Here is a 24,655-nt window from a genome sequence, read left to right as displayed (position 1 = left end):
AAAAGTACCCAACAGTAAAAGAATCCATGATAAAATCTGCCCTCTAGATACAGCATGGTGAAGTAATTCAACCAAGTAGATTAACAGTGTTTCATGGTTCCCAATAGTCTAGTACTGTATTCTTCTTAAGTGCTTGCATATGATCATTCTAATGTACGTGTGTGCACGGCGCACGCACAGTTGCTGAAATTCTTTCCCTTAGTGCAGTGGTTCCCAAACTGGGGTTTGTGAACCCCTGGGCGTCCACGAAATGTTGCAGGGGTTCTCAGGGAAAAATTCCCTAATGGTGGACAGAGCTATCCCTAGGGATCCCAGGCAGCACGGGGCCAGCAGCCTGGAGCTCCTGGGCTTCCAAGAGCTAAGCAAATTAAAACAAGCATATCTATCACACTGAGGAGATTTAAACTTCAAGACTCCTTGTAATAAATTGAAAGGGAGGTGGATATTTTTTGCTGTTTTTAAAAGTTAATAGGCAGCTAGTATTGTTTTTAAAATTATTATGAAGAACAAGTTTAAGTTTTGTTGTAACATGCATTGTTTGCCCAAGCTGCTCAAGACCTGAATGCTTGTGTAGGAAGATCTTTTTGAATTGGCTTCTTAAATACCTTCATGCTGTTTCACATCTGATACTCCTTGATGAAACATAGGAGCCTGGGCTTATAACAGGCTTATTCAAAGTGATACAAGCTACGAAAGTGAGATCTTGGAAGAATGTTGCTGTTTTCATAATGTAATAAAAATACTGTAATGATAAATAATAATAAATAATAGTGTGTAATGAGCATGCCATAAAAACAAATTTTATATTTCCAAGATCACTGCTTTTATAATTTATACTCAGGTAAAGGAGAAAATGCCTGGAAATATTCATTTTTAGGAGGGGGTTTGTGAGACTTGATATTTCAATGAAAGGGGTTCACAGGTTGTTAAAGTTTGGGAACCACTGCCTTAGTGGTATCCATCGGGTGAGCTCCAGCGCCCTCTGGTGCCATGCCCTTATAGCACTGGTATAAAGGGCCCTGCCAACCCTGCATCCCCTGTTCCTTCTTACCACCTGTGGCAGTTGCTGGAACTACTCTTTGCTTCAGGAAAACTTCCCAGTAGAAGTTTTGTCATCTTTTCCAGTGTATATACACTGTTATAGTTGTGGTTTCAGAGTAGCAGCCGTGTTAGTCTGTATTCGCAAAAAGAAAAGGAGTACTTCTGGCACCTTAGAGACTAACCAATTTATTTGAGCATAAGCTTTCGTGAGCTACAGCTCACTTCATCGGATGCATTCAGTGGAAAATACAGTGGGGAGATTTATATACATAGAGAACATGAAACAATGGGTGTTATCATACACACTGTAAGGAGAGTGATTACTTAAGGTGAGCTATTACCAGCAGGAGAGCGGAGGGATGGGGGAACCTTTTGTAGTGATAATCAAGGTGGGCCATTTCCAGCAGTTGACAAGAACCTCTGAGGAACAGTGGGGGGGGGGGAATAAACATGGGGAAATCGTTTTATTTTGTGTAATGACCCATCCACTCCCAGTCTCTATTCAAGCTTAAGTTAATTGTATCCAGGTTGCAAATTAAGTCCAATTCAGCAGTCTCTCCTTGGAGTCTGTTTCTGAAGTTTTTTTGTTGAAAAATTGCAACTTTTAGGTCTGTAATCGAGTGACCAAAGAGATTGACATGTTCTGCAACTGGTTTTTGAATGTTATAATTCTTGATGTCTGATTTGTGTCCATTTGTTCTTTTACGTAGAGACTGTCCAGTTTGGCCAATGTACATGGCAGAGGGGCATTGCTGGCACATGATGGCATATATCACATTGGTAGATGTGCAGGTGAACAAGCCTCTGATAGTGTGGCTGATGTGGTTAGGTCCTATGATGGTGTCCCCAGAATAGATATGTGGACACAGTTGGCAACGGGCTTTGTTGCAAGGAGTGTTTCCCACACTGGTCATAAGTCTTGGCACTGGTCCCCATCCCTGGTGCCCAAGAAGCATAAGAAACAGTTGGGAGAAGAGTTGATCCAATGCACAAGTCAAACAGGCCTGGGGACCAGGATAAAGTGATGTCCGCATGGGGCCGCACTTTCACCCTGGCACTGCAACAGCTGGTACTGATGGCTCCAGTATCTATGCAGGACCCACTGACTCTGGCGTCCGAGACACTGTCCTCAGGCAGACAGTGTGCCAGTCAGTTCATGGTGCCATCTACTCTGGAGGTGTTTGCAGCAGCCAAGGACCTACTTTCATTTAGGGTGACCAGATCGCAAGAGTGAAATATCAGGACACTTTGGGCAAGTGGAAGGGAAGAGACAGACACGGGTGCACAGCCCTAACCGGAGCCAGAGGCATGCTGGTCCGCCTGGCCCTGTGCTACCAGCGTGCCCCTTCCTGTTGGGGGTGGGCCCATGCTGCGCCGCACAGCTCCCCTGCCCAGCGCCCGCTGGATCCATTATGCCCAGCGCTCTCCTACAACCCTTCCACCACAAATGCACAGTGCTGTACAAACACACACCCTGCCCAGCGCCCCCACAGCCCCACCACAGCTGCCCAGCACCCCCATACAGAACACCCCCACTTGCTAGTTTCCCAATACACACAGATTTCCCCTCCCTTCTTTCTTCCTTCCCAGTGCCCTTCCCCACAACGCTCCCACCACAACTATACAATGCCCCATACAGACACCCAGTGCCCTGACACACACAGATCTCCCCCACTTCCCAGTACCCCTAACAGCACCCCAAAACACACAAACCTCCCCCACTGCCCAGCACCCTCCACACCCTCAAAGCCCAGCACCCCCCACACACCTCCCAGATACTCACCATCACATCCTGCCCCCTTCCCTGGCCGCACTCACCAGCCCTGCTGGAGGTCTCTGGCTCCTAGGGTGAGAGCAGCGAGGAGAGTCTCCAGACTCTCCACGTGCTGCACCCGCCACAAGCGCGAGCTCCGTGGCTCCCATTGGCTGGGAAAAGCGCCAATGGGAGCTGCCGGAGACGCAGAGCGGGGCTTGCAGGCACCAGCAGCGCACAGAGCCCTGCCACCCTAAGAGCCTGAGGGACCTGGCAGGGGATGAGGTGGGGTGTCCCAGTGGTGCTTACCTGGGGCAGCTCCCATCCCAGGAAACATCCGGCAGGCAGGTCCCTCTGGCTCCTAGGGTCGTGGGGTGGGGGGCAGAGGGCTCTCTGCCCACTCCTGACACCTGCAAGCCCCGCCCCTGCAGCACGCAGCGCTCCTGCCGGCGGGCGGGCGCCGGGAGCTGCCCCAGGAAGCGGTGAGGAGCAGCACCGCGGCTGCGGTCCGGACTGTCCCGATATCGGGACAAAGGGCATCCTGACTGATATAAGTTCGGGACGTGGGATAAGTCCCCTAAAATCAGGAATGTCCCGATAAAATCGGGATGTCTGGTCACCCTACTTTTATTTTCGGTTCATGTGTCCCTGGCGGCACTCAGGACTCGGCACTACTGTACCGTTGAGTGGCAAAGAACACTCCCCCAGCCATCCTCTGGTACCACGACTGCCCTCTAGGGGAAAACCCCCTGTGGGAGCCTCATTGCAGGCGTCTCTGCAGCACGGATCACCGGCACCAAGGGGGTCTGCACAACCCTGGACACCATGCTGGGACTCTTCGTCTTCATCAGAGTCAGAAGTGGGATCTGACTCTTCCCGTCATCGCAGCTGCCTGTATTACTCCCTGGCTGCTCCTACTCCATCGTGCCCCCAAGCATAGGGGTACCACCGAGTGCTTGGCCGCTGGTTCCATGGCGGCCGGCACCTATGCAATGGCCTTTCTGGTTCCCCCAAGGTCAAGGCAGTCTCTTGAGGTGCTCCTACTTGGTGACCTCAGAGCAGAGCACCTCTGGTACCTCACTGTGTGACACCCCCTCCCCCCCGGATCCAGACTCTGGTACCAAGCGTGGCACTAGCCTCAAGAAGAGGCCCTGCAGATCCTGGTCAATATGGAGGGAGGAGTGGAGGCCCCTCAGCCAGTCCTAGACTCCTCTTCCTCTTACCCACTGCCACCACAGCCTCATCTGGGGATGTCCTCATCTGGGGATGACCACAAGGCTTACCAAGACTTATCAAAGCAGGTGGCCTCGAATCTAGGCATCCAGGCAGAGGTGGTCAATGAGGCGACTCACAATCTACTGGACATTCTGCTGGTGGCGGGCCTCTCAAGCGTGGCTCTACCACTCAATGAGGCTATCGTGGACCCAGTTAAGGGACTATGGCAGACCCCTGCTTCCCTCCCTCCCATGGCAAAGCATACAGAATGGAAGTGTTTCGTACCATCCAAAGGCTTCGAGTTTATATTCTTTCATCCTCCCCTGAGATCCCTGGTGATAGTGGCCACCAATTAGAGAGATCGCCAGGGACAATCGGGCATAACACCTAAGGCAAAGGAATCAAAAAAGTTAGACCTGTTTGGCCAGAAGGCCTATTTCCACAGGAGAACTACAGCTTCTCATACCAAACCAGCAGGCTCTCCTGGGCCGCTATGACTTTAATATGCAGGAGGCTATGCAAAAGTTGAAAGACTTGCTCCCTCAGGATGCCAGACAGGAGTTCTCCTTGCTGATTGAGGAGGGGAAAATGGTGGTGAAGGCCTCCTTACAGGCAGCTTTGGATGTAGCTGACTCTGGAGCCAGATCTATGGCCAGGGCAACGACCATGTGCAGAAGCTCATGGTTGCAGTTGTTGGGGTTTTCCCCAGGAAGTACCACAAAACCTCCAAGATCTTCCCTTTTGAAGGGTCCTCATGCTTTTCAGAGCAAACTGATGGTAGGCTCCATGGGCTTAAGGACTCTAAGGTGACCCTGAAATCCCTGGGGCTATATACTCCAGCGGCATCCAGGAAGCATTACAGACCCCAACAGATAGGCTGTTGTTTTGCCCAGCCAGCCAGGACCAGCAGAGGAGGAAGAGCAGTGGATTCAGGCTTAGACCTCCTCCACTGGCCGCCTCAGCAGGGCTGATACAGGCCGCCCCCAAACTCTCAGGGAGCTTGAAGCACTCATTTGGGTGAGTTTTAGAGTAGCAGCCGTGTTAGTCTGTATTCGCAAAAAGAAAAGGAGTACTTGTGGCACCTTAGAGACCAACAAATTTATTTGAGCTTTCGTGAGCTACAGCTCACTTCATCGGATGCATTCAGTGGAAAGACATTCAAGGTTGACGTTTCAATCCACACAATATCTGATACAATTGTCCCTCTGTTTTTGAACCCCCTGTCCCACACCAATACCTGAACGCACATTAATTCAGACTGTTGGGTATTCAGCACAGTAGAGTGGGATACACTCTCCAGTTTGTGGTTACCTCGCCCCATCCCTCTTCAGGGACCCTTCTCAGGAGCAACTGTTGGAACAAGAAGTCCCAATCCCTCCTTTGGGTGGGAGCCATAGGAGAGGTTCCATATCACCTAAGAGGAAAGGGGCTCTATTCATGTTATTTCCTAACCCCGAAAGCCTAGGGTGGTCTTAGACCTATCCTAGACCTGCGTTGTCTCAACCACTATCTGAAGAGCTTAAAGGTCTCCCTGGCTTCCATCATTTCCTCTCTGCATCTGGGGGATTGAAATGCCACCCTTGATTTAAAGGACACATACTTCCACATATCGTGTCCCCCCCACCCCCAAGGCCACAGAAGGTTCCTAAGATTCATTGTGAACCAAATACATTACCAGTTTGCGGTAATGTACATTTCCATTTGGCCTGTTAGTCTCTCCAGAGGTTTTCAGCAAATGTATGGCAGTGGTGGGGGCTTTTCTCAAGAAACAGTGCACATCTTCCCATCTCTCAGGGACTGGCTAGTCAGTGGCCAGTCCACAGCTGAAGTGGAATCCAACATCCATCTCATCCAATCAAACTTCCAGGCCCTAGGTCTACTGATAAACACCCAGAAATCCACCCTTGTCCTGATGAAGAGGTTAGAGTACATCAGTGCAGTTCTTGACTTCATTCAGAAAGAGCCTTGCTTCCAGAAGACCGTTTTTGAGCAGTCACGGTCTTGATAAATCCCATCCAGTCATGACTGCTTGAAAATGTCTCCGTTTTCTGGACCACATGGCATCATGCACTTGCGTAGTATCACATGAAAAGCTGTGTCTCAGACCTCTCCAAACATGGCTGGCCATGGTGTATTCACGTTCATGGCATCATCTGGATTCAGTGCTCATTGTGCTCGCTCAAGTCCTCTATTTACTGACTTGGTGGGTGAACTACCAAGTGGTCTGTGTGGGAGTGCCCTTTTCACGGTCCAAACCATCAATGTCTCCAGTCTCTCACATCAGCACTGGGCTGGGGAGCCCACTTAGGGTCCCTCAAGACTATTGTCCCCAGAAGAACTCTCTCTTCATCTCCATGTCAGAGAGCTCAGGGTGGTCCGCCTTGCCTGTCAACTATTCCTGCCCCATATTACATCAAAGTCGTTTTGGTTCTCAGACAATGCAACTGCCATGTTCTAGATCAACAGGCAGGGAGGAGCTCACTCCTCCCATCCCCATGCCAGAAAGCAATCCAGCTGTGGGATTCTGCATAACCCATTCAATCCATCTCGTGGTGTTGGACCTCCTGGGAGCACAGAACCAGCTGGCGTATCACCTCAGCAGGTCTTACTCCTCTCACCATGAATGGTCCCTTTGGCCAGACATCTCAAGGGACATTTTCCAATGGTGGAGGACTCGACACACAAGGTTCTGATGAAGATCAAGTGGGACTGGGCACTGGTCATTCTCATAGCCCCAGAATGGCCCAGGCAGCATTGGTTCACCACCCTGTTAGACCTCTCAATGGAAACCCTGCTTCTGCTACACACAGACATGATCTCCCGAGACCAGGGTCAGCAGCTCCACCCAAATCTCAGGTCTCTTCATCTGATGGCCTGGAAGATCCATGGCTGAATCCTGAAGAGCAAGCTTGCTTGGAGCAAATCCGTAGAGTTCTGCTAGGTAGTAGAAAACCCTCTACCAGGACCACTTACCTTGCAAAATGGAAGTGAGTCTCCATCTGGTCCTCCCAACGCAGAGTTCCACCCATTCAATCCTCATTGCAACTCATATCGGAGTACCTTTTTGCATCAGAAACAACAGCGTTTGGCTATTTCTTCAGTCAAGCTCCACCTAGCAGCAATATCTGCCTTTCTTCCCCTGGGTCAACAACTGGTCTCTTTTCCCCCGTTCAAGCCGCTGGCAACATGCTTGTTGGTGCACCTCTCCTGGAAAGTGGCCTTCTTAGTGGCCATCCCCTGAGTCAGAAGGGTTTTGGAGATCTGTGCCCTCATATCAGAGCCCCCATATATGATAGTCTTTAAAGATAAGTTTCAGAATAGCAGCCGTGTTAGTCTGTATCCGCAAAAAGAAAAGGAGTACTTGTGGCACCTTAGAGACTAACCAATTTATTTGAGCATAAGCTTTCATGAGCTACAGCTCACTGCATCTGATGAAGTGAGCTGTAGCTCACGAAAGCTCATGCTTAGATAAATTTGTTAGTCTCTAAGGTGCCACAAGTCCTCCTTCTCTTTTTTTTTTTAAAGATAAGGTGCTGCATACATACCCGGCATTCCTCCTGAAAGTGGTTTCACAATTCCACTGCAGTCAAGCAATCTTTCTACCAGTTTTCTTCCTGAAGCCGCATGCAAACAGGGAGGAGCAATGTCTACGCTCCTTGGATGTTAGAATGCCAGAGCACATCCATTTACAAAGAACCAAGCCGTTTCGCTGATCAAGCCAGCTTTTCATAGCAATAGCCAACAGGATGAAAGGCCTTCCCACCTCCACCCTGAAGATCTCGTCCTGGATTACAATGTACACATTGCAAGATGGTCAGCATTCCGCCTCCAGCTAACCTGACCATTTATTCCACAAGATCGCAGGCAGCCTCCACTGCATTCCTAACACAAGTTCCTATTCAGGACATCTGCAGGGCAGCAACCTGGTCCTTTGGTGCACACGTTCTCAAAGCCCTATGCCATCACTCAGCAGACCAGAGACGATGCTGACTTTGGCCATGCAGTCAGCTCGTTCTTGAACTCCAAGCCCACCTCCTGTGCAGCTGCTTGAGTCACCTAAATTGGAATGGACATGTGCAAGCATTAACCTTTCTGTAACTGTTGTTTTTGAGATGTGTTGCACGTCAATTCCAAAACCCATGCTCCTTCCACTATTATCAGTCAGCTGGTAAGAAGAAACTGAGAGGGCACAGGGTCGGCAGGGCCCTTTATCTGGGTTCTATGAGTGTGCGGCACCAGAGGATGTTGGAGCTGACCCAAAGGATACCACTAAGGGAAAAACCTCCAGCAACTGTGCTCAGGGTGCACACACACCTACATTGGAATGGATATGTACAACGCCTCTGGAAGAGTTACAGAAAGGTTAGTAACCTTGAGGTTTTTTTATTATATTCGCAGATTGACAGGGGACCGTAACAGCCTCCCGCAGGACTCTGTTCTCTCGGAGAGACAGGGATTGCTGGTGCCGAAGGCCCAATCTGAGTCTTGGAGGCTATGGGTTTGGGCCTGTGGAACTGTGTGGGTCCTTGGGGCCCAGCACATTAAAGGAGTCAATCCCAGGAGACTGATTACAGGCTGGGGCATAGACCAGACCTTGTGACTCTGACAAATACTCATTGTATTAACACCGTAAGAAAACTGTTCATGAAATTCTTTAACAGTAAGGAAGTAATCACTTCTTAAAATGCCAGCCTTCTATCTTCATTTTTCTTAAGCAGTGATGTGTTTTGTTTTGTTTTTTTTGACGGGGGTTGGCAAATGTAATACTCATTGTATTAGGTTACAATTCCTGTGCAACTCTAACTCACAAGAGTCCTACCACTGATTCCAGACATGTTAGTATTGTATGCTGGGCCAGCTTCTAATGATTGAATTTTACTCAGTGTGATGCATTTAAGTTTTATTGAACAATTCCAAAGTGTTTACATTTCCTCTGCTCCTTATATAGACTTTGTACGCATGCAACAGGTATTTGTGTGGGGGATTAAATTTCTTTTATTGTGTGCATAAATGAAATGGCCATTAACTGCAAAACATTTCACAGTCAGAATCTTGCAGTGTACTAGGGACAGAGAATTACCAGTCCCAAGAGCCAGCATTCACTTTTTTGGAATTCATTGTGTAACATAAGGGCCAACTCATATTATTTCAATTCAAAAAGTGAGTTACAGCATTAAAATGATTGCTTGGTGTATTTTATCTTGTTGGCAGGCAAGTGAGATGTAGGGATGCCAGACTCACATTTTGGAAAAGTGCTCCCTTCTTTGTCACACAAAGCTACTGACAATTCTATACTTGTGGCACCTTAGAGACTAACCAATTTATTTGAGCATAAGCTTTTGTGAGCTACAGCTCACTTCATCGGATGCATACTGTGGAAAATACAGAAGATGTTTTTATACACACAAATCATGAAAAAATGGGTGTTAATCACTACAAAAGGTTTTCTCTCCCCCCACCCCACTCTCCTGCTGGTAATAGCTTATCTAAAGTGATCAGTCTCCTTACAATGTGTATGATGATCAAGGTGGCCATTTCCAGCACAAATCCAGGTTTTCTCCCTCCCCCCTCCCCCCAGATTTGTGCTGAAAATGGCCCACCTTGATTAACACCCATTTTTTCATGATTTGTGTGTATAAAAACATCTTCTGTATTTTCCACAGTATGCATCCGATGAAGTGAGCTGTAGCTCACGAAAGCTTATGCTCAAATAAATTGGTTAGTCTCTAAGGTGCCACAAGTCCTCCTTTTCTTTTTGCGAATACAGACGAACACGGCTGTTACTCTGAAACCTGACAATTCTATGTCACACAATGCTACTAACTAACCTTTTTTTAAACAATTGCCTGGGTGAAAGTGCCAGTTGGCTTAAAAGGCTCTTGGAGAATGTATTTATCTCCCAATGAAGAACACAAGACATGACTTCACGCAGCTTCTTAAATCAGAAGACCAATACCACTTATCTGTTTCCTTTTGCGCTTTTCCAGCTCCAACTTGGGCCACTTAGGGACAAAATTGAGTGTTTGGGAAGCAGAGAGCAGCTCTAAAATTCCTTAACAGTTTGAAATCCATCAGGAGTCCTTTCATACTTTACCTTCTCCCCCTCTCAGATATTCTCTGCTGTTCTTCCAGGCTTCCAGCCTGATGCCACATTTATTTTATAGATTCGTTTTGTTTTATCAAATGTAGATTTCTGTAGATCTGCGCACATTAAAATGAATGAAATCTGTACAACCTAAAAATTGGACCAAAGCTCAAAACAAGAACCCCTCTCTAGAACATCCCATCTGCCTCCCACCCAATCAAGCTCTTCTCATCCCCAGAAAAAGATTACCTGAGTTACCTGAAGACCACCTTTAGGAGGTGGGAGGGTATGTCTACAGTGCAGTAAAACACCTGCAGCTGGCATGGGTCAGATGGCTTGGGCTGTGGGGCCGTTAAATTGCAGCATAGACATTTGGGATCAGGCTGGAGCCAAGGCCCTGAGATCCCATAGGGGGAAAGATCCCAGAGCCTTGGCTCCAGCCTGATCGTTAACATCTATGCTGCAATTTTACAGAACCATAGCCCAAGCCCTGTGAGCCTGAGCCAGCTGACCCAAGCCAGCCCTGGGTGTTTTGTTGCAGTGTAGCTATACCCTTCATGTTGAGTACCATCCTCAGATTTTGGACACTGGCAAACCAAAGTGAGGAAGCTAGTTCCAGCATTGAGGACTCCTCCCTGCAAACCCACTGGGCTGGACTCCACTCTTTAAAATGCTAGTATAAATGTGGAGCAACTCTGGATTTTGCACTGGAGTAAAACTGGTGTAAATAAAATGGGAATCAGGGTCCTATCTCCAGCCCTTTTCCATTTACAATGAGGGACAGAGGGAAAGATACTGCCTCAGTTGATCTCAGCCCATTTATGACTTTCTTGGTCAAAATCAGCACTTTTAAAATTGTACCTAGAACTCAATTGAAATCAAATACATACCACTGAACACAGGTGTAATATGCCCCTATAAGAATTCCATTAATTGTTGCTATGTCTGGAGGTAATGCAAGTAAGAGAATCCTTTTAATTTCTCAGACTGAACTTTCGTTCACTGGGTGTGTTCTGCTGTACTGTATAGTGCTTTCAGCTGATGGCTTTATAATATTCTTAAGTAGCTGGCGAAGTGTTTATTCATAAGAACATGCTGGATATTTGGTGCAGACTTCTTTCAATTGGATAAGCAGGAGAGATTTAGTGTACACAGAAGGCTGTATCTTTTTAGACACAGTATCTGAGGGTGGTTTTAGCCAAAGGACTTTTTGGCTTTATGGCCCAGTGGTGCTCAAGTTGGCTTGGGGAATGTCTAATTAAACATAATCTTTTCCATAACTTGTATTTTTCAACCATGTGAATTGAAGCATAGTGTTCTATCTTGTGATCCATTGTATGGTGATGCATTTACGTGCTGCTGCTAATAATCTGAGTAAATAGCTCTGGGATTATCTCCAGAATGTAATCTTAGTTTAAAAACACTTTTAATATTGACCATTTTCTGTAACTGTCTGTGACCAAAATGTTTGTATCTGTGAGTGAGCCACAGATTATTGTAGTAACTAAAGGATGGCTGCTGCTAAAAAAGCATAGGTTCCCAAAGGCTAGGGGGAAGAGCTTTCAGCATTTGTATGAATTCCCTACTATGGGTCAGATCTTCAGCTGAGCACATTTGAAAAGCCAGGTTTAAGTGGCAAGCAGCTGAGTCTTTCCTGTTACTTTTCCTTGCAGACACAGAACAATTTTTTAAAATATGAAACCTGACCCCTGGAATTTCAATATGCCCCATCTTTATAAAAATTGATTGATTCCCTCATGGTAATGTGGTCCATGCACATGGTGTCATTGGGCAGCCTGCTTTCTCCAGAGCAAGCAAATAATTAAGGTCTATCCTGAAGTGGCAATAGGGGGCCTCATTTCTTATCTACAAGATACCTGGAGGGATAAGGAACTGTTTAGTAAACCACATGCTGTGTTTCTTTCTCTGCATAATGCCAGAAATAGCATTTACTATTTTGCTATGGTAGTGTTTAAACCTAATGTGACATAAACATTAAGGAATAGAGCAAGTACCCAAGGGGATTTTATCAGGTACTATGGAAGCCAATAAAGTACATAAAAGGTCTAGGATCTGAATTTTCACTCCAACCACCTTAACATCACCACTGGATTGTCCCTCTGAGTTAATCAGAGTGATGCTGGTCACATGTCATGGAAAAATGAGAGCTGAGTAGTTCTGTCTGCATAACCTAGTTTAGCATGAATTTAAGCCACACAGTATATCACATCTGATTTGGTGTGCTCAGTGTGTTGGTAATACTATTGTCAACTGCTATTAATTCCTTTAAAGTAAGCATTTATGTAACTCGTGCATTTATGTGTAATGTATGTCACTAAATCAGTACAGTGTTCTAATGTATAATAATCTGGCACAAATCTATACCCTCTAATATAGATGTACAATCACATTTGTCTATTTCACACTTCTGTTAGGTGACACTTTATTGTGGGCTTCTTAACACAATAACAATTTTCTTCAATTATTTAGTAAACCAAAAACATCAACAGAAATTTTACATTCTCAATGCATATTTAGAAAGAAAATATACATCCTGATTCAGCCTAACTTTAAATACGTATTATAAGTAAATAGTTCTACTGAGGTTAGTGGAACTACTCATGCTCAAAATGAGATATATGCCTAAGTAGCTTATTCAGGTCTAGCTGAATAGTTAAGATGCGTGCATGCCTTACTAAGTAACTATGATTTTATTATTTTAATCTTGTCCTAAACCGTCTCTTCCCCATTTATCACTTCTTTTTTACATGTATTTAGTGTGTAAGCTCTTTCAGGCAGGGACATCTCTAAAGACTTGAAAAATACCGAGCACACTTTAGGGTGCTAAAAGATCATTTTAAAAATAATTTTCTGAACTTTCATTTTGCTTTAAAATGTCTACTTGGTTTTTCTTCAGATAACTGTTCATTCCCGTGTAGTGAATTCAAAGAAAACAAGAATGACTGTTGAATGAACTAAGGAAATTGCATTGATCGGAAATTCAGTGCATTGTTGCTTTACTAGTGACTGAGATGTTACCATTTAACACTTCATATGAAATTAGCTTGATCTTACTCCGCTTCCCGGTGGACAATTGTCCATATCACAATATTGGTCATAAAACCTAGCACTAATTGGAACCTTTGGTAGCTTTAGCAGAGAGGTCAAAGACTGAATGGGTATGTAGCTGGGGTTTCTGATCTCCAGTGGTTAGTAGTGAGTTCTACAGGCTGAAGTTGAGGCGCATTATGAAGATGGTGCAGGAAAGTTTACACTCTGATGCCTCTACCTTTTAAAGACACCATAATAAAGGCTCAACTTAAATTTATACTCCCAAATTAAAAAACATAGCCATGGTGGCAGTTTTTTAGCTCTTTTACTAAACAACAAAGTAAAAGAAGCTGTGAGAGGCAAAAAGGCATCCTTTAAAAAGTGGAAGTTAAATCCTAGTGAGGAAAATAGAAAGAAGCATAAACTCTGGCAAGTGAAGTATAAAAATATAATTAGGAAGGCCAAAAAAGAATTTGAAGAACAGCTAGCTAAAGACTCAAAAAGTAATAGTAAAATTTTTTAAGTATATCAGAAGCAAGAGCCTGGTAAACAACCAGTGGGGCCACTGGACAATTGAGAAGCTAAAGGAGCACTCAAGGCTGAGGATGTGAGGGAGATTCCCAAACCTGAGCCATTCTTTTTAGGTGGCAAATCTGAGGAACTGTCCCAGATGGATGTGTCATTAGAGGTGGTTTTGGAACAAACTGATAAACTGAACAGTGATAAGTCACCAGTACCAGATGGTATTCGCCCAAGAGTTCTGAAGGAACTCAAATGTGAAATTGCAGAACTACTAACTTGGTAAGTAACCTGTCCTTTTAGATCAGCTTCTGTACCAGATGACTGGAGGATATGTAATGTGCTGCCAGTTTTTTTGAGAGGCTCTTGAGGCAATTCCAGTAAATACAGTCTGGTGAGCCTAACTTCAGTACCAAGCAAATTGGTTGAAACTAGAGTAAAGAACAGAATTATCAGATACATAGATGAACACAATTTGTTGGAGAACAGTCAACATGGTTTTTGTAAAGGAAAATGTTGCCTCACCAATCTACTAGAATTTTTGATGGAGTTAAGCATGTCGACAAGGTAGATCCAGTGGCTATAGTATACTTAAATTTTCAGAAAGCCTTTGACAAGGACCCTCACCAAAGGCTCTTAAGCAAAGCTGTCATGGGATAAGAGGAAAGATTCTCTCATGGATCGGTAACAGGTTAAGATAGGAAACAAAGGGTAGGAATAAATGGTCAGTTTTCACAGTGGAGAAAGGTAAATAGTGGTATCCCTCAGGGGTCTGTACTGGGACCAGTCCTATTCAACATATTCATAAATGATGTAGAAAAAGGGGTAAACAGTGAGGTGGCAAAATTTGCAGATGATACAAAACTACTCAAGATAGTTAAGTCCCAAGCAGACTGCAAAGAGCTACAAAGGAATCTCATGAAACTGAGTGACTGGGCAACAAAATGGCAGATGAAATTCAGTGTTGATAAATGCAAAGTAATGTACACTGGAAAACATAATTCCAACTATACATATAAAATGATGGGGTCTAAATTAACTGTTACCACTCAAAAAAGAGATCTTGGAGTCATTGTGGATAGTTCTCTGAAAACATACTCAATGTGGAGCAGCAGTCAAAAAAGTGAACAGAATGTTGGGAATCATTAAGAAAGGATAAGACAGAAAATATCATATCATATTGCCTCCATAGAAATCCATGGTACGCCCACATCTTGAATACTGTGTGCCGATATGGTTGCCCCATCTCAAAAAAGATATATTGGAATTGGGAAAGGTTCAGAAGTGGGCAACAAAAATGGGGGGGTGGGGAGGGATAGCTCAGTGGTTTGAGCTTTGGCCTGCTAAACCCAGGGTTAGGAGCTCAATCCTTGAGGCGACCATTTAGGGATACGGGGCAAAAATTGGGGATTGGCCCTGCTTTGAGCAGGGGGATTGGACTAGATGACCTCCTGAGGTCCCTTCCAACCCTGATATTCTATGATTAGGGGAATAGAACGGCTTCCGTATGAGGAGAGATTAATAAAACTGGGACTTTTCAGCTTGGAAAAGAGACAACTAGGGAGGATATGGTACAGCAGTGATTCTCAGACTAGGGCTGCTGCTTGTTCAGGGAAAGCCCCTGGCGCGCCTGGCCAGTTTGTTTATCTGCTGCGTCTGCAGGTTCAGCTGATCGTGGCTCCCACTGGCTGCGGTTTGCCACTCCAGGCCAATGGGGGCTGCGGGAAGCGGTGCAGGCTGAGGGATGTGCTAGCAATCTGTTGATAAACAGAGGATGTTAAGCCAGGTCTACTCTAGGAAAGTTTTTTGCTGGTATAGCTACACTGGCAACCTCTCCTAGTGAAGATGAAGCGCAAAAGTGCTGCTACCTGCATAGTTTATAGTTCCTCACTTAAGCTATATCGGCAAAAGTACTTTTTTGCCAGTATAACTTCATCTACACCAGGGCTCAGTCAGTATAACATGTTGCCAAAAAATCACGCTGTAGCCAACATTGCTACACTGGCAAGTTTCTTGTGCAGGCCTGGCCTTGGTTTTCTTATAATAAAAGATGGCCTAAAGTCTTGATTAGAGTATGTTTGAGGTATTTCTAAAACGAAAAGTGTTTATTTTTAAAGGGCTTTATATCACTGTGGTTTTTTGTTTTGGGTTTTTTTTTTTTGTTTGGTTGTGTTGTTTACCCATCCATACTGTGGGCTTTTGATAGTAGTAATGAGACACAGAGCGCTAACTAGAACGGAGCTGAAAGTTCTGAGTAGAAAGAAGCAAATAGTGTTTTGAAAAACATTAAGTCTTGGTTGTGGTGCTCTTTGCTGCTAGGCAGGAGAGCTGGGTTTCAATTACCATTCATGCACTCAGTCCCCATGCTGGCATTGGTAAGAATGTAGAATGCTGACAAGAGACTTGTATTGGCTTTAGTGACTTGCTGGCTGGCTAAAATGTAGTATGATTGGACTCGCATCCCAATCTTTACTTGGAAGTAATGTTGTTGTCCCTTGTGGCAGGAGTTAAGAGGGACATGGAAGGGAATCTCCAAGAATGCAGTACATGGGGGTGGTGGTAGAAGGAAAAGCTTGAGCATTAATCAGGATTTCCAGGTTCTTTTTGCTTTGCTTAATTAGTGGAAATGGCACCAGATTTTCATTTTAATTAAAAGTGCCTTTTGATACTCATTGGTGATCAGGGTGCTGGAACAATTTTTATAGTGGGGGTGCTGAGAGCTATTGAACCAAACTGTAAACCCTGTACATATAATGGAATCCACTTCAAGCCAGGCGGTGCAGCAGTACCTCTAGCTCCAGCTGTGTTGGTGATGATCGAAATGTAGGATTTTTTACTTGACCTACATTCTTAAAGCTGCATTTCTGTTTGTGTGTTTACCAAATGTGAAAGCTATAAAATCACCAAGGATATACAGCCATTTCATAACTCCTATGGCTTACTGGCTTTGTTCCCTGTCACTGGTTCTAGATCTAGGGAATTTTTTGCAGAGAACTATGAATGTGGGAAGAAGAAACCTACAGGATGATTTACTGTACTTTTAGTGGTTTGCTTGGTGTACCTACAAAATTAGTTATATTTGTAGCACATGCAATGTTTCCAAATGGAGACTCAGCCAGCCAGGCAGAAGGACCGTCATGCATATTGCTCCCCCCATATTTCCCCAATTGCATTAGATAAGATGCAGAAACACTGTTCTGTAAACAAATGAAAAACTCTAGTCCTGTCCAGACCTGGCACAGCCTGCAAAGGGAAACTAGATCTCTCTAGCCAATTGAATTGAACTGGAATCCTAATGTGAACACATTTAAGAGAGAGAAATAATGCTGTAATGTTGTCTTCATCTGCTCTTCCCTGTGCTGTAGCTTTGTCAGTGCATGTTTTAAGCTATTTTGGTGACCTCAGTAAAGCAGCCTCTGTTCTTTGCTGTTGGTGAAGAAATAAAAATGTTTTTACAAGTTAGAGGTGGCTGAATGTTTTACTGCTTTCTGGTTTGACGGATCAGATAGGAATGTCTGGCAGCCAAAGACCTGCTACAGATTATTTTTATATTGTCTATCACTATATAGCAGCTTTTGCATCTGCATTATCTCATGTACTTCTAAGGCACCTGTAAGCTGTTTAGCAGCATTTATTTGTTCTTAAAAAAAGGCTCAGACAAATGTTACAATGCTAACTATGAATCTGTTGTCTTTCCCTTGTTATTTCAAGTCCATTACCAATTTAACAATGGGGGTATTCTTCAATCAAGTGTGGGGACATAAAGTAACTGGGCATATCCTTGGATTGGTAATTGAAAAGTCTTCCACCTTTGTTTCCAGTTCAAATCCAGTGTGGATCAGTAGTGAAAGTTCCCATCTGTCAGTTCAGTGGCCTGCAAGGGGTTGGTGGTCTCAGCTGAGTTCCTCAGAGATAGATGCCTATATTACAAAACTCACCACCATGACTTGCGTTAGGCTTCCCTGCAGCACAGTAGGTTGTTTTGTTCTGTGGTTGAGCTCCTGCCAAATTAGTTATACTTGAACTTCTTTGGATTTTTTTTAAAAAACCTCACTTATACAATAAGTGCAACTCCATAAACTAAGGTAACTTTTTCCTAAGCATCAAATCCATCTGAAAGGTCACAAATGGACTATATTTTAATCAGTGCATGAATTTTACTTTCAGAGAGGGGAGAGGAAATTGCTAACCCTGTCAGAAAATATAAATCTGGTCAGAGTCTGTCTTTATGATAGCTGAGAAAGCTGTGAGGTTTTTATTAAATCTTGTCACTGAGATCTAATCACTTATAAATATCTCATGATTTCCACTTGATCAAACCCTTGATTTTAAAAGGGTGAATTTAAGTGTTTTTTTTAATTTTGAAGCCAAAAATATCATGAGGCATCTGCCCAATTACTCATTATTATTTTCCAACTCCCAGCCTTGAGTTTCCATAGACCTAATTAAGAGACTTTCCTCCCACACAGTTCAATGCACACTTTTGCTTATGTGGGTTTCAGAGAACAGCCAGAGAAACTCATTTAAATGGAAGAAGAAAAGGAGTACTTGTGGCACCTTAGAGACTAACCAATTTATTAGAGCATAAGCTTTCCTGAGCTACAGCTCACTTCATCAGATGCATATCGTGGAAACTGCAGCAGACTTTATATATACACAGAGAATATGAACCAATACCTCCTTTTCTTTTTGCGTTGGTTCATATTCTCTGTGTATATATAAAATCTGCTGCAGTTTCCAGGATATGCATCTGATGAAGTGAGCTGTAGCTCACGAAAGCTTATGCTCTAATAAATTGGTTAGTCTCTAAGGTGCCACAAGTACTCCTTTTCTTTTTGCGAATACAGACTAACACGGCTGTTACTCTGAAACCTGTCATTTAAATGGTTTGATTTTGGTTAACATATCTGGGAACTATTGTGGTTCAACCTCTCATAATGGTGGGTGCCCAATTAAGCTTTTAATCCACTTGTATATAAATTAATAATATTATCTTGTTAAAAATACACAGTATTTAAAGTCAAAGATAATTTTCCTTGCTACTTTAAATATGTGAAAATATGCAGGGAGGCTTTAACTATCTGTGGATATGCAGAGTGGTTTAAGGGGCAAAAAAGCCTGGGGGGATAGGGAACTGTTTCTAAATCGTGGGGTGGAAGAGAAGGGAAGGAAGAGGTACTTAACATGGCCATTAACATAACTGCTAATTCTGTTAGCAATGCTAGTTATTCAGTAGTCTCTCACCGTATATTGGCACTATTTCCCCTTTTGCACCCTCCCCCAACAAGATTTTTTTAAAAAGGAAAGCCATCAAATGGTTTTAGTACATACTGAAATTGAAAGAAATTTGGAAACTTAAAAATGAAGATTAAAATGTTCATTTAAGCATAGTCTCAGATGAAGCTCGAGGACACACAATAGTGGATTAGGGTCTCATACGGAAATCCAGTCCGAGTAGCAGAGAGGAGAAGGAAAGCAATTACAGGTCTGGGTACTGGGAAGGTGTTAAATTTAGACCTTTATAATACTTCATAGGCTGGAGCTCAATTCTGATATACGGTTACATAATAATGTACATTTAAATTCAGCCCCTTTCCAGTAAGGGTCAGATCTACTCTCTATTTAAAAACAAACAAAACCCCCCCACTCCTCAAAAGCTGCACCGTTTTAAATGAGGAGAAGTAAGAGGAAATATGTGCATTACGGGGGATCAAATATTGCATGCACATTAAGATAGGAAAAATACCGGGGCAAAATAAGGTGGGCGTGTGAGCGAGTGCGCGCTCTCTTTTCATGTTTGGATTTTATCACGACCAGCCGGGCATTGTATGCGACCATTGTGAGGCTTCCATGCGAATTCCGGAAGTTTGAGACCAAAAATAGCTGCGTATTACTGGGGAGAGATGACGGTGGATTATGATCTTTCACAACTGCTTGTTTTGCTCCCTCATAAATGCAGGTCCAAACGCTCAAGTGCCTCCCCTAGTCCCATGAAGCAGGCTCGAAGGACGTGTTGCAGCGCTGCGCCGTGAAAATGGCTTTTTGCCATGCCCCCCTTCTCCACCAATCAGCGGAGAAGAATCGGGCTTTTCGCGGGGGCAAAGTTAAAGCTACGGTGGAAAAGACCCGCGGGGGGGGCTCGTCATCCCAGCTCGCCCCCTTCCTCCCCCCCAGTCACGGCGGCTCCCTGCAGTGTGTTCTCCGGGGCTGTGGGCAGCCGCCGCCGCCTGGTAGAAGGTCCCTTTAATAGGTAAAACCCCGCCGCTGCACGCGGCTCGGGCTGGCTCCAGCGTTTCCGCCTCACCGTGACTCCGCAAGCCCTGGGGGCGGCCCCGCGTGCAGCCCGCCGGCTCCCGGGCCGGCTCCCGGGCCGGAGCCGACCTGCAAGGGGCCGGGTGGGTGGGGACGCGCCGGCCCTGAGGCGGTTGCGGGGCCGCCCCGCGCCCGGGCCGGGCGCTTTGTGTACACAGCTGCACGGCGCGCCGGGGAGCGAAAGGAAACGGTTGGAGGAAGGCGGCGAGGCTGTTGTCGGGGGCGCTGGCGCGCTGCGAGCCAGATGTAGGCCGCCCCCATCCCCGCCTCCCTTGCGCCTCTCGGGCGGCACTGGCGCGGCCACGCCGGAGCCCTGGTGCGAACCGCGGAGATCTGATGAGTTAGCTGGTTGCTATGGTGAGGGAGGAGGGGGGGGGGGACCGTGTCACGTGACCAGGGTGCTGCTCCGGGCGGTTTGACGTCAGCAGGGAGGGAGGTGGGCAGGGGAGCGCGAGCGCGAGCAGGCAGCCGCTGTGGCAAAGCAGCAGAGCAGCCCCGGCGCAGCCTCTCCGCCGACCTTCCGCGCGCGAGCCAGGCAGCCAGCCGTGTGGGGGTGGGAGCGCGCGCCAATGCCGGGACCTACCCAGACGCTGTCCCCAAATGGCGAGAACAACAACGACATCCTGCAGGATAACGGCACCATCATCCCCTTCAGGAAGCACACGGTGCGCGGGGAGCGTTCCTACAGGTAACCCGCGCTGGCTTGCGGGGATCGCCCGGGTGCGGCTGCCTGCGTGATTGGGGTGGGGGCTGCCGCGGGCACTGCAGCAAAGGGACAGGCAGGGGGATTGCATAACAAAACGCCGTGCTCTCCGCGGCGTGTTAAAAATAAGCTGGGACCTATTAGCCGGGGTCCTGCCTCGCCTGCCTGGAAGCCTGGCTGTTGGAAATAGCGTTTGTATTGTCCAGCTGGAAAACATTTTGTGAGTAGATTTGCTGCCTGTAGGGGCTCTCCCCCGCCCGCCCCACAGACCCCTCCTTCCTTGCGTGTTGATAAAAAATGCAAGCGAGAGAGATCTGTGGGGTCGCCCAAAGGGAGCTGGGCTGCAGCGCCGAATTTCTGGCTGTGCCGGGGTCGCTGGGCATCTGCGCGTGAAAGCTAAGGCGAAGGGATGGAGTCAAAACGGCTTGTGCCTGCCTGCCCTGGTGCGTGCAGGAAAAATGGAATCCTCCAGATTAAACTGCAGTCGATGATGATGTTAAAGCGCCAGATTGATGGAGCTTTGTAAGAATTCTGCTCCCTGATTGGTGGAAGGCTTGACAGCAGAGGTCACGGTGTCACACATTCACTAACATTTCCTCCTCGAAACCGAGGGTTTATTAGCGACCAGGTGGACTACAGCCGTTTCTAGAAGACACTGCGTATCCCCGTGCCTTTTCTTTGATTCTGGTGTGTGGCAGGGAACTCAGCCCTTCTTTCCAATTGGGAGGCAGTTGCGTTACATTTTTGACTGTATGGTTTGAGGATGGTGTGTTCTTTGTCACAGTTGTAAGCATTTTTGATTAATGGTTTGGCGTGTATTGTTGGCACCGTTTTACATTAACATATCTGACAATATGGTCCAGTAGATAAGCTAATTAAAATTGTTTGCCTTTTTGATAAGGATAACAATATAGCCTTGAATACAACTAGTTTTATGTGCTCTGAGCTGTAGACTTGAAGCGTGATAATGTGATCAGTGGTATCTCCTCTAAAGTTAAGATGCAGTTATTTTAAATGCTGCCTTGATGACAGCAAGCTGTGCCTTTTCTGAGCACACACATCTTTCAAAGCTCATATTCTCAAACCAGCAACAGGAAATGATACTGTCCTTAAAACGTTAGCTAAATATTCAGATAATGTATACTATCTGATTGTACATAGAACTGGATCAAAATAAACCTGAGTGTTTTGCTAAATTAGCCAAAGAAAATCAGAGTATTTTACTTTATTTTCTATTAGGAATAACTGGGCCCTAATAACTCAGTTATGACGATATTAACCTTGTAAGTAAATCTTGGCTGAATCCATACAGTTCCCCCAAAAGCTCATGGCTTAGCACTCAAATGAATGTGGTGAGGTGACATACTTGTGGAATCCAAGTGCTTACTCTACCATGAATGCCACACACAAATTTAGCCTGCACTTTATTAGAATCTTATTGCTTCCCAGAAGCCTTCAGGTCTCTACAGGCATTTCCTTTATGTTGATAGAGTTCATTGGGCTTAGTTTTAAAGCAGCGTTATTAAACTTCCAATAGGTTTTTCACCTTTTGTAAAGAATCATTCCTACTGGCAGGAAGACTGAAGCTCTCATTTTGTAGATTTAAATTCCTGCCATGTAGCATAGTTTTGTTTGAGAGGAAAGCTGGACTTTTACCACATGGCTAAATGGAAGCATTCTGCTGCATCTTTGCAGTTGAGCTGTATTCTGGTAACAAAATCTTTTGATAGAAGTAAGTTTAATGTTAGGCACTCCAGTTTGACTTACAAAAGACAGCACTGTCTTCAGTGTTTGTTGAAACCCCTTGGTCAATAAGATCCTCCCATTGCACTGTTGCACCAGAGAGGAATCACTGTTTACATTTAGTACTTCTGCACCTACCTACAAAATAATCAATTTCTGGCCTGACAATAATGCATGTTGGAATGATATTCACATCAACAAGACTATGCCCAAAAATAGAATTTTTGAAAAATTGCTGTAGTAAGACTACTGGAAACATTACGGTGGAAATTAATGTATCAATTGAATAATACTTTACATGAAAATTGCTTACATTTAGCCTTTTACCCAGAGACTATCCAGGCCTCAAGATGTTTTAAATCCTCTTTATCAATTCACCCACCTGTGAGAATGGAATGTAGCACATTACCTGTCAACACTATCATTATACATCATTTTAGGATAGTTAAATGAATAATGCAAGCTTGAATGGCAACTTTATTTTGTGAATAAGCACTGGACTGCGATTCAGGAGATCTGGAATCTGTTCTTGGCTCTGCTAACAACTTGCCTTGTGATGTGGGACAAGTCACCTGTCTGTGTGCCAGTTTTCCTATCTATCAAATAGGGATAATGATACTTTCATAAAGTGTTCTGAGACCTACAGATGAAAACTGCTATATAAGTCAACACTACTTAACTGAAACTTACAGGAAATATTTAGATAAATAGCTAAATTGGGATTTTATCATGACACGAGATCACATTCTTAATTTTGCTGAAGCTGCCATGAAATCTTTAAAGACTCAGTTGGTTTAGGGCTCTGAAGTACCCTGAGTTCTAGTAGGATGAAAGTCCTTATACACAAGTAAATTATGTTTCGTCTGAAAGGCAGCATCACACCCATTAAGATCATGCTGGACTATTAGTTCAATTGAATTTGAGATGGGGGAAATGCACCTTGTATAAACTTCTGTCCAATTTCTTGTGTAGCATTTTGCATTTTCCTTGTAGCTTTCATATTCAAATACCGACCAGAACAAACATCTCATAAAATCACACTCCAAGCTGGCGTGACTCTGATAGTTAGTTGGTTCCATCTATATTTAGAAATATGCATTAATTTTACTCTTAAAAAAATCCTAAAACATGAAGTAGAAGTCAATTGTTGGGCAAATCTTATGTAAAAAAAAAACCAACCAAACAAAAAACATTCTGCTCGCAATCTAGTTTGGCCAAGTTAGACTGTGCCTACTATGTTTTCATGAAAAGCAAATACTGTATCTCTCTCCTACAATGTTCAACACCATCTCAAGTTATCCTCCATAATATACCTTAGATGCTTTTATGTAAACACATCTTATTTTAAACAAAGGAAATGGTTGTTGGTCATAATAAACAAAAGTGTATTTGTTAATCTAGTGAAAAATTAGTGCTTTTATAATATTTAATATTGTTAGGCATTATTTAACTCTTGTACAGTGTTTTTCATGTGTAAATCTAAATGTACTTTTCAAAGGAAGGGAGTACCCTCTCCATTTTGCAGATGCAGAAACTGAGACAAAGTGACTTGGCCGAGGTCATCCAGCATTCCAGGAGCAGAGCAAATAATAGAACCCGGGTCTCCTGAGTCCCAATACAGTGCTTTATCCACTAACCCATGTAATAGTCTTCAACATCCTTGTGAGGTAGATATCCCCATTTTACAGATATGGGAACATGTATACAGAGTGTTAAGTGGCTTGCAGTAGGTTACCTAGAGAGTCAATAGCAGAACTACTATTCAAATGCTGAAGCAGTTCCTGGCTTCCAACTCTGTGCTCAATCCATAAGATCATGTTGCATCTTACAGTAAATAATTGTAAATATTAAATTTATATTAGTTTATTAAAATTATATTTTTGGGGTGGAAAGGAAGGACAAGAGGGTGTTCGTTTGATACATCTCAGTCAGGAGGCTTGGCTGTAAATTTGGTTTGGCACTAAGGTGTAATAAATTTTGATGGCCAAGAATGGATCTTGGCTCCCACCAGAGAATAGCCCCATATTTGCTTATAATTATAATTCTCTGCCCTAGGTAAATATAAGTAAATCAGTAAAGCAGCAAATTAGGAATGACAGGGCTGGGTGGGGACATTTTTAAACAGGCACCTGGCCACAGCGCCCTATGCCACAATCTAGGCAATTCAATCAGTTCACCAGCCACACACAAATATTTAAAGTATTTTTCAAGTTTCATATTCCAAATCTGAGGT

At 44.6% G+C, this 24,655-nt stretch overlaps 1 protein-coding gene across 4 annotated transcripts in view; it reads left to right on the top strand.

Annotated features, from left to right (window-relative positions):
* The window catches only part of MAPRE2 (microtubule associated protein RP/EB family member 2), a 159,889-nt gene that overhangs the window by 45,533 nt on the left and 89,701 nt on the right, over positions 1-24,655 (top strand). For 2 of the 4 annotated variants that reach the window (XM_084618780.1, XM_084618778.1), the window contains exon 1: positions 20,402-20,664. The exons of 1 other annotated variant lie outside the window; for it this stretch is intronic. In XM_084618780.1, coding sequence (XP_084474906.1) covers positions 20,577-20,664 — 88 coding nt within the window. In that variant the 5' untranslated portion in view covers positions 20,402-20,576. Of the gene's footprint in view, positions 1-19,651; positions 19,915-20,401; positions 20,665-24,655 lie in introns of those variants that run through there. One more of the 4 variants, XM_084618777.1, reaches the window with a different exon arrangement.

The sequence above is a fragment of the Lepidochelys olivacea genome, assembly GCF_965140295.1.
Source record: "Lepidochelys olivacea isolate rLepOli2 genome assembly, chromosome: 2".
Lineage (NCBI taxonomy): Eukaryota > Metazoa > Chordata > Testudines > Cheloniidae > Lepidochelys > Lepidochelys olivacea.
The sequence above is the reverse complement of the archived record's forward strand: the minus strand, read 5'-3'. Positions and strand labels throughout refer to the sequence as shown.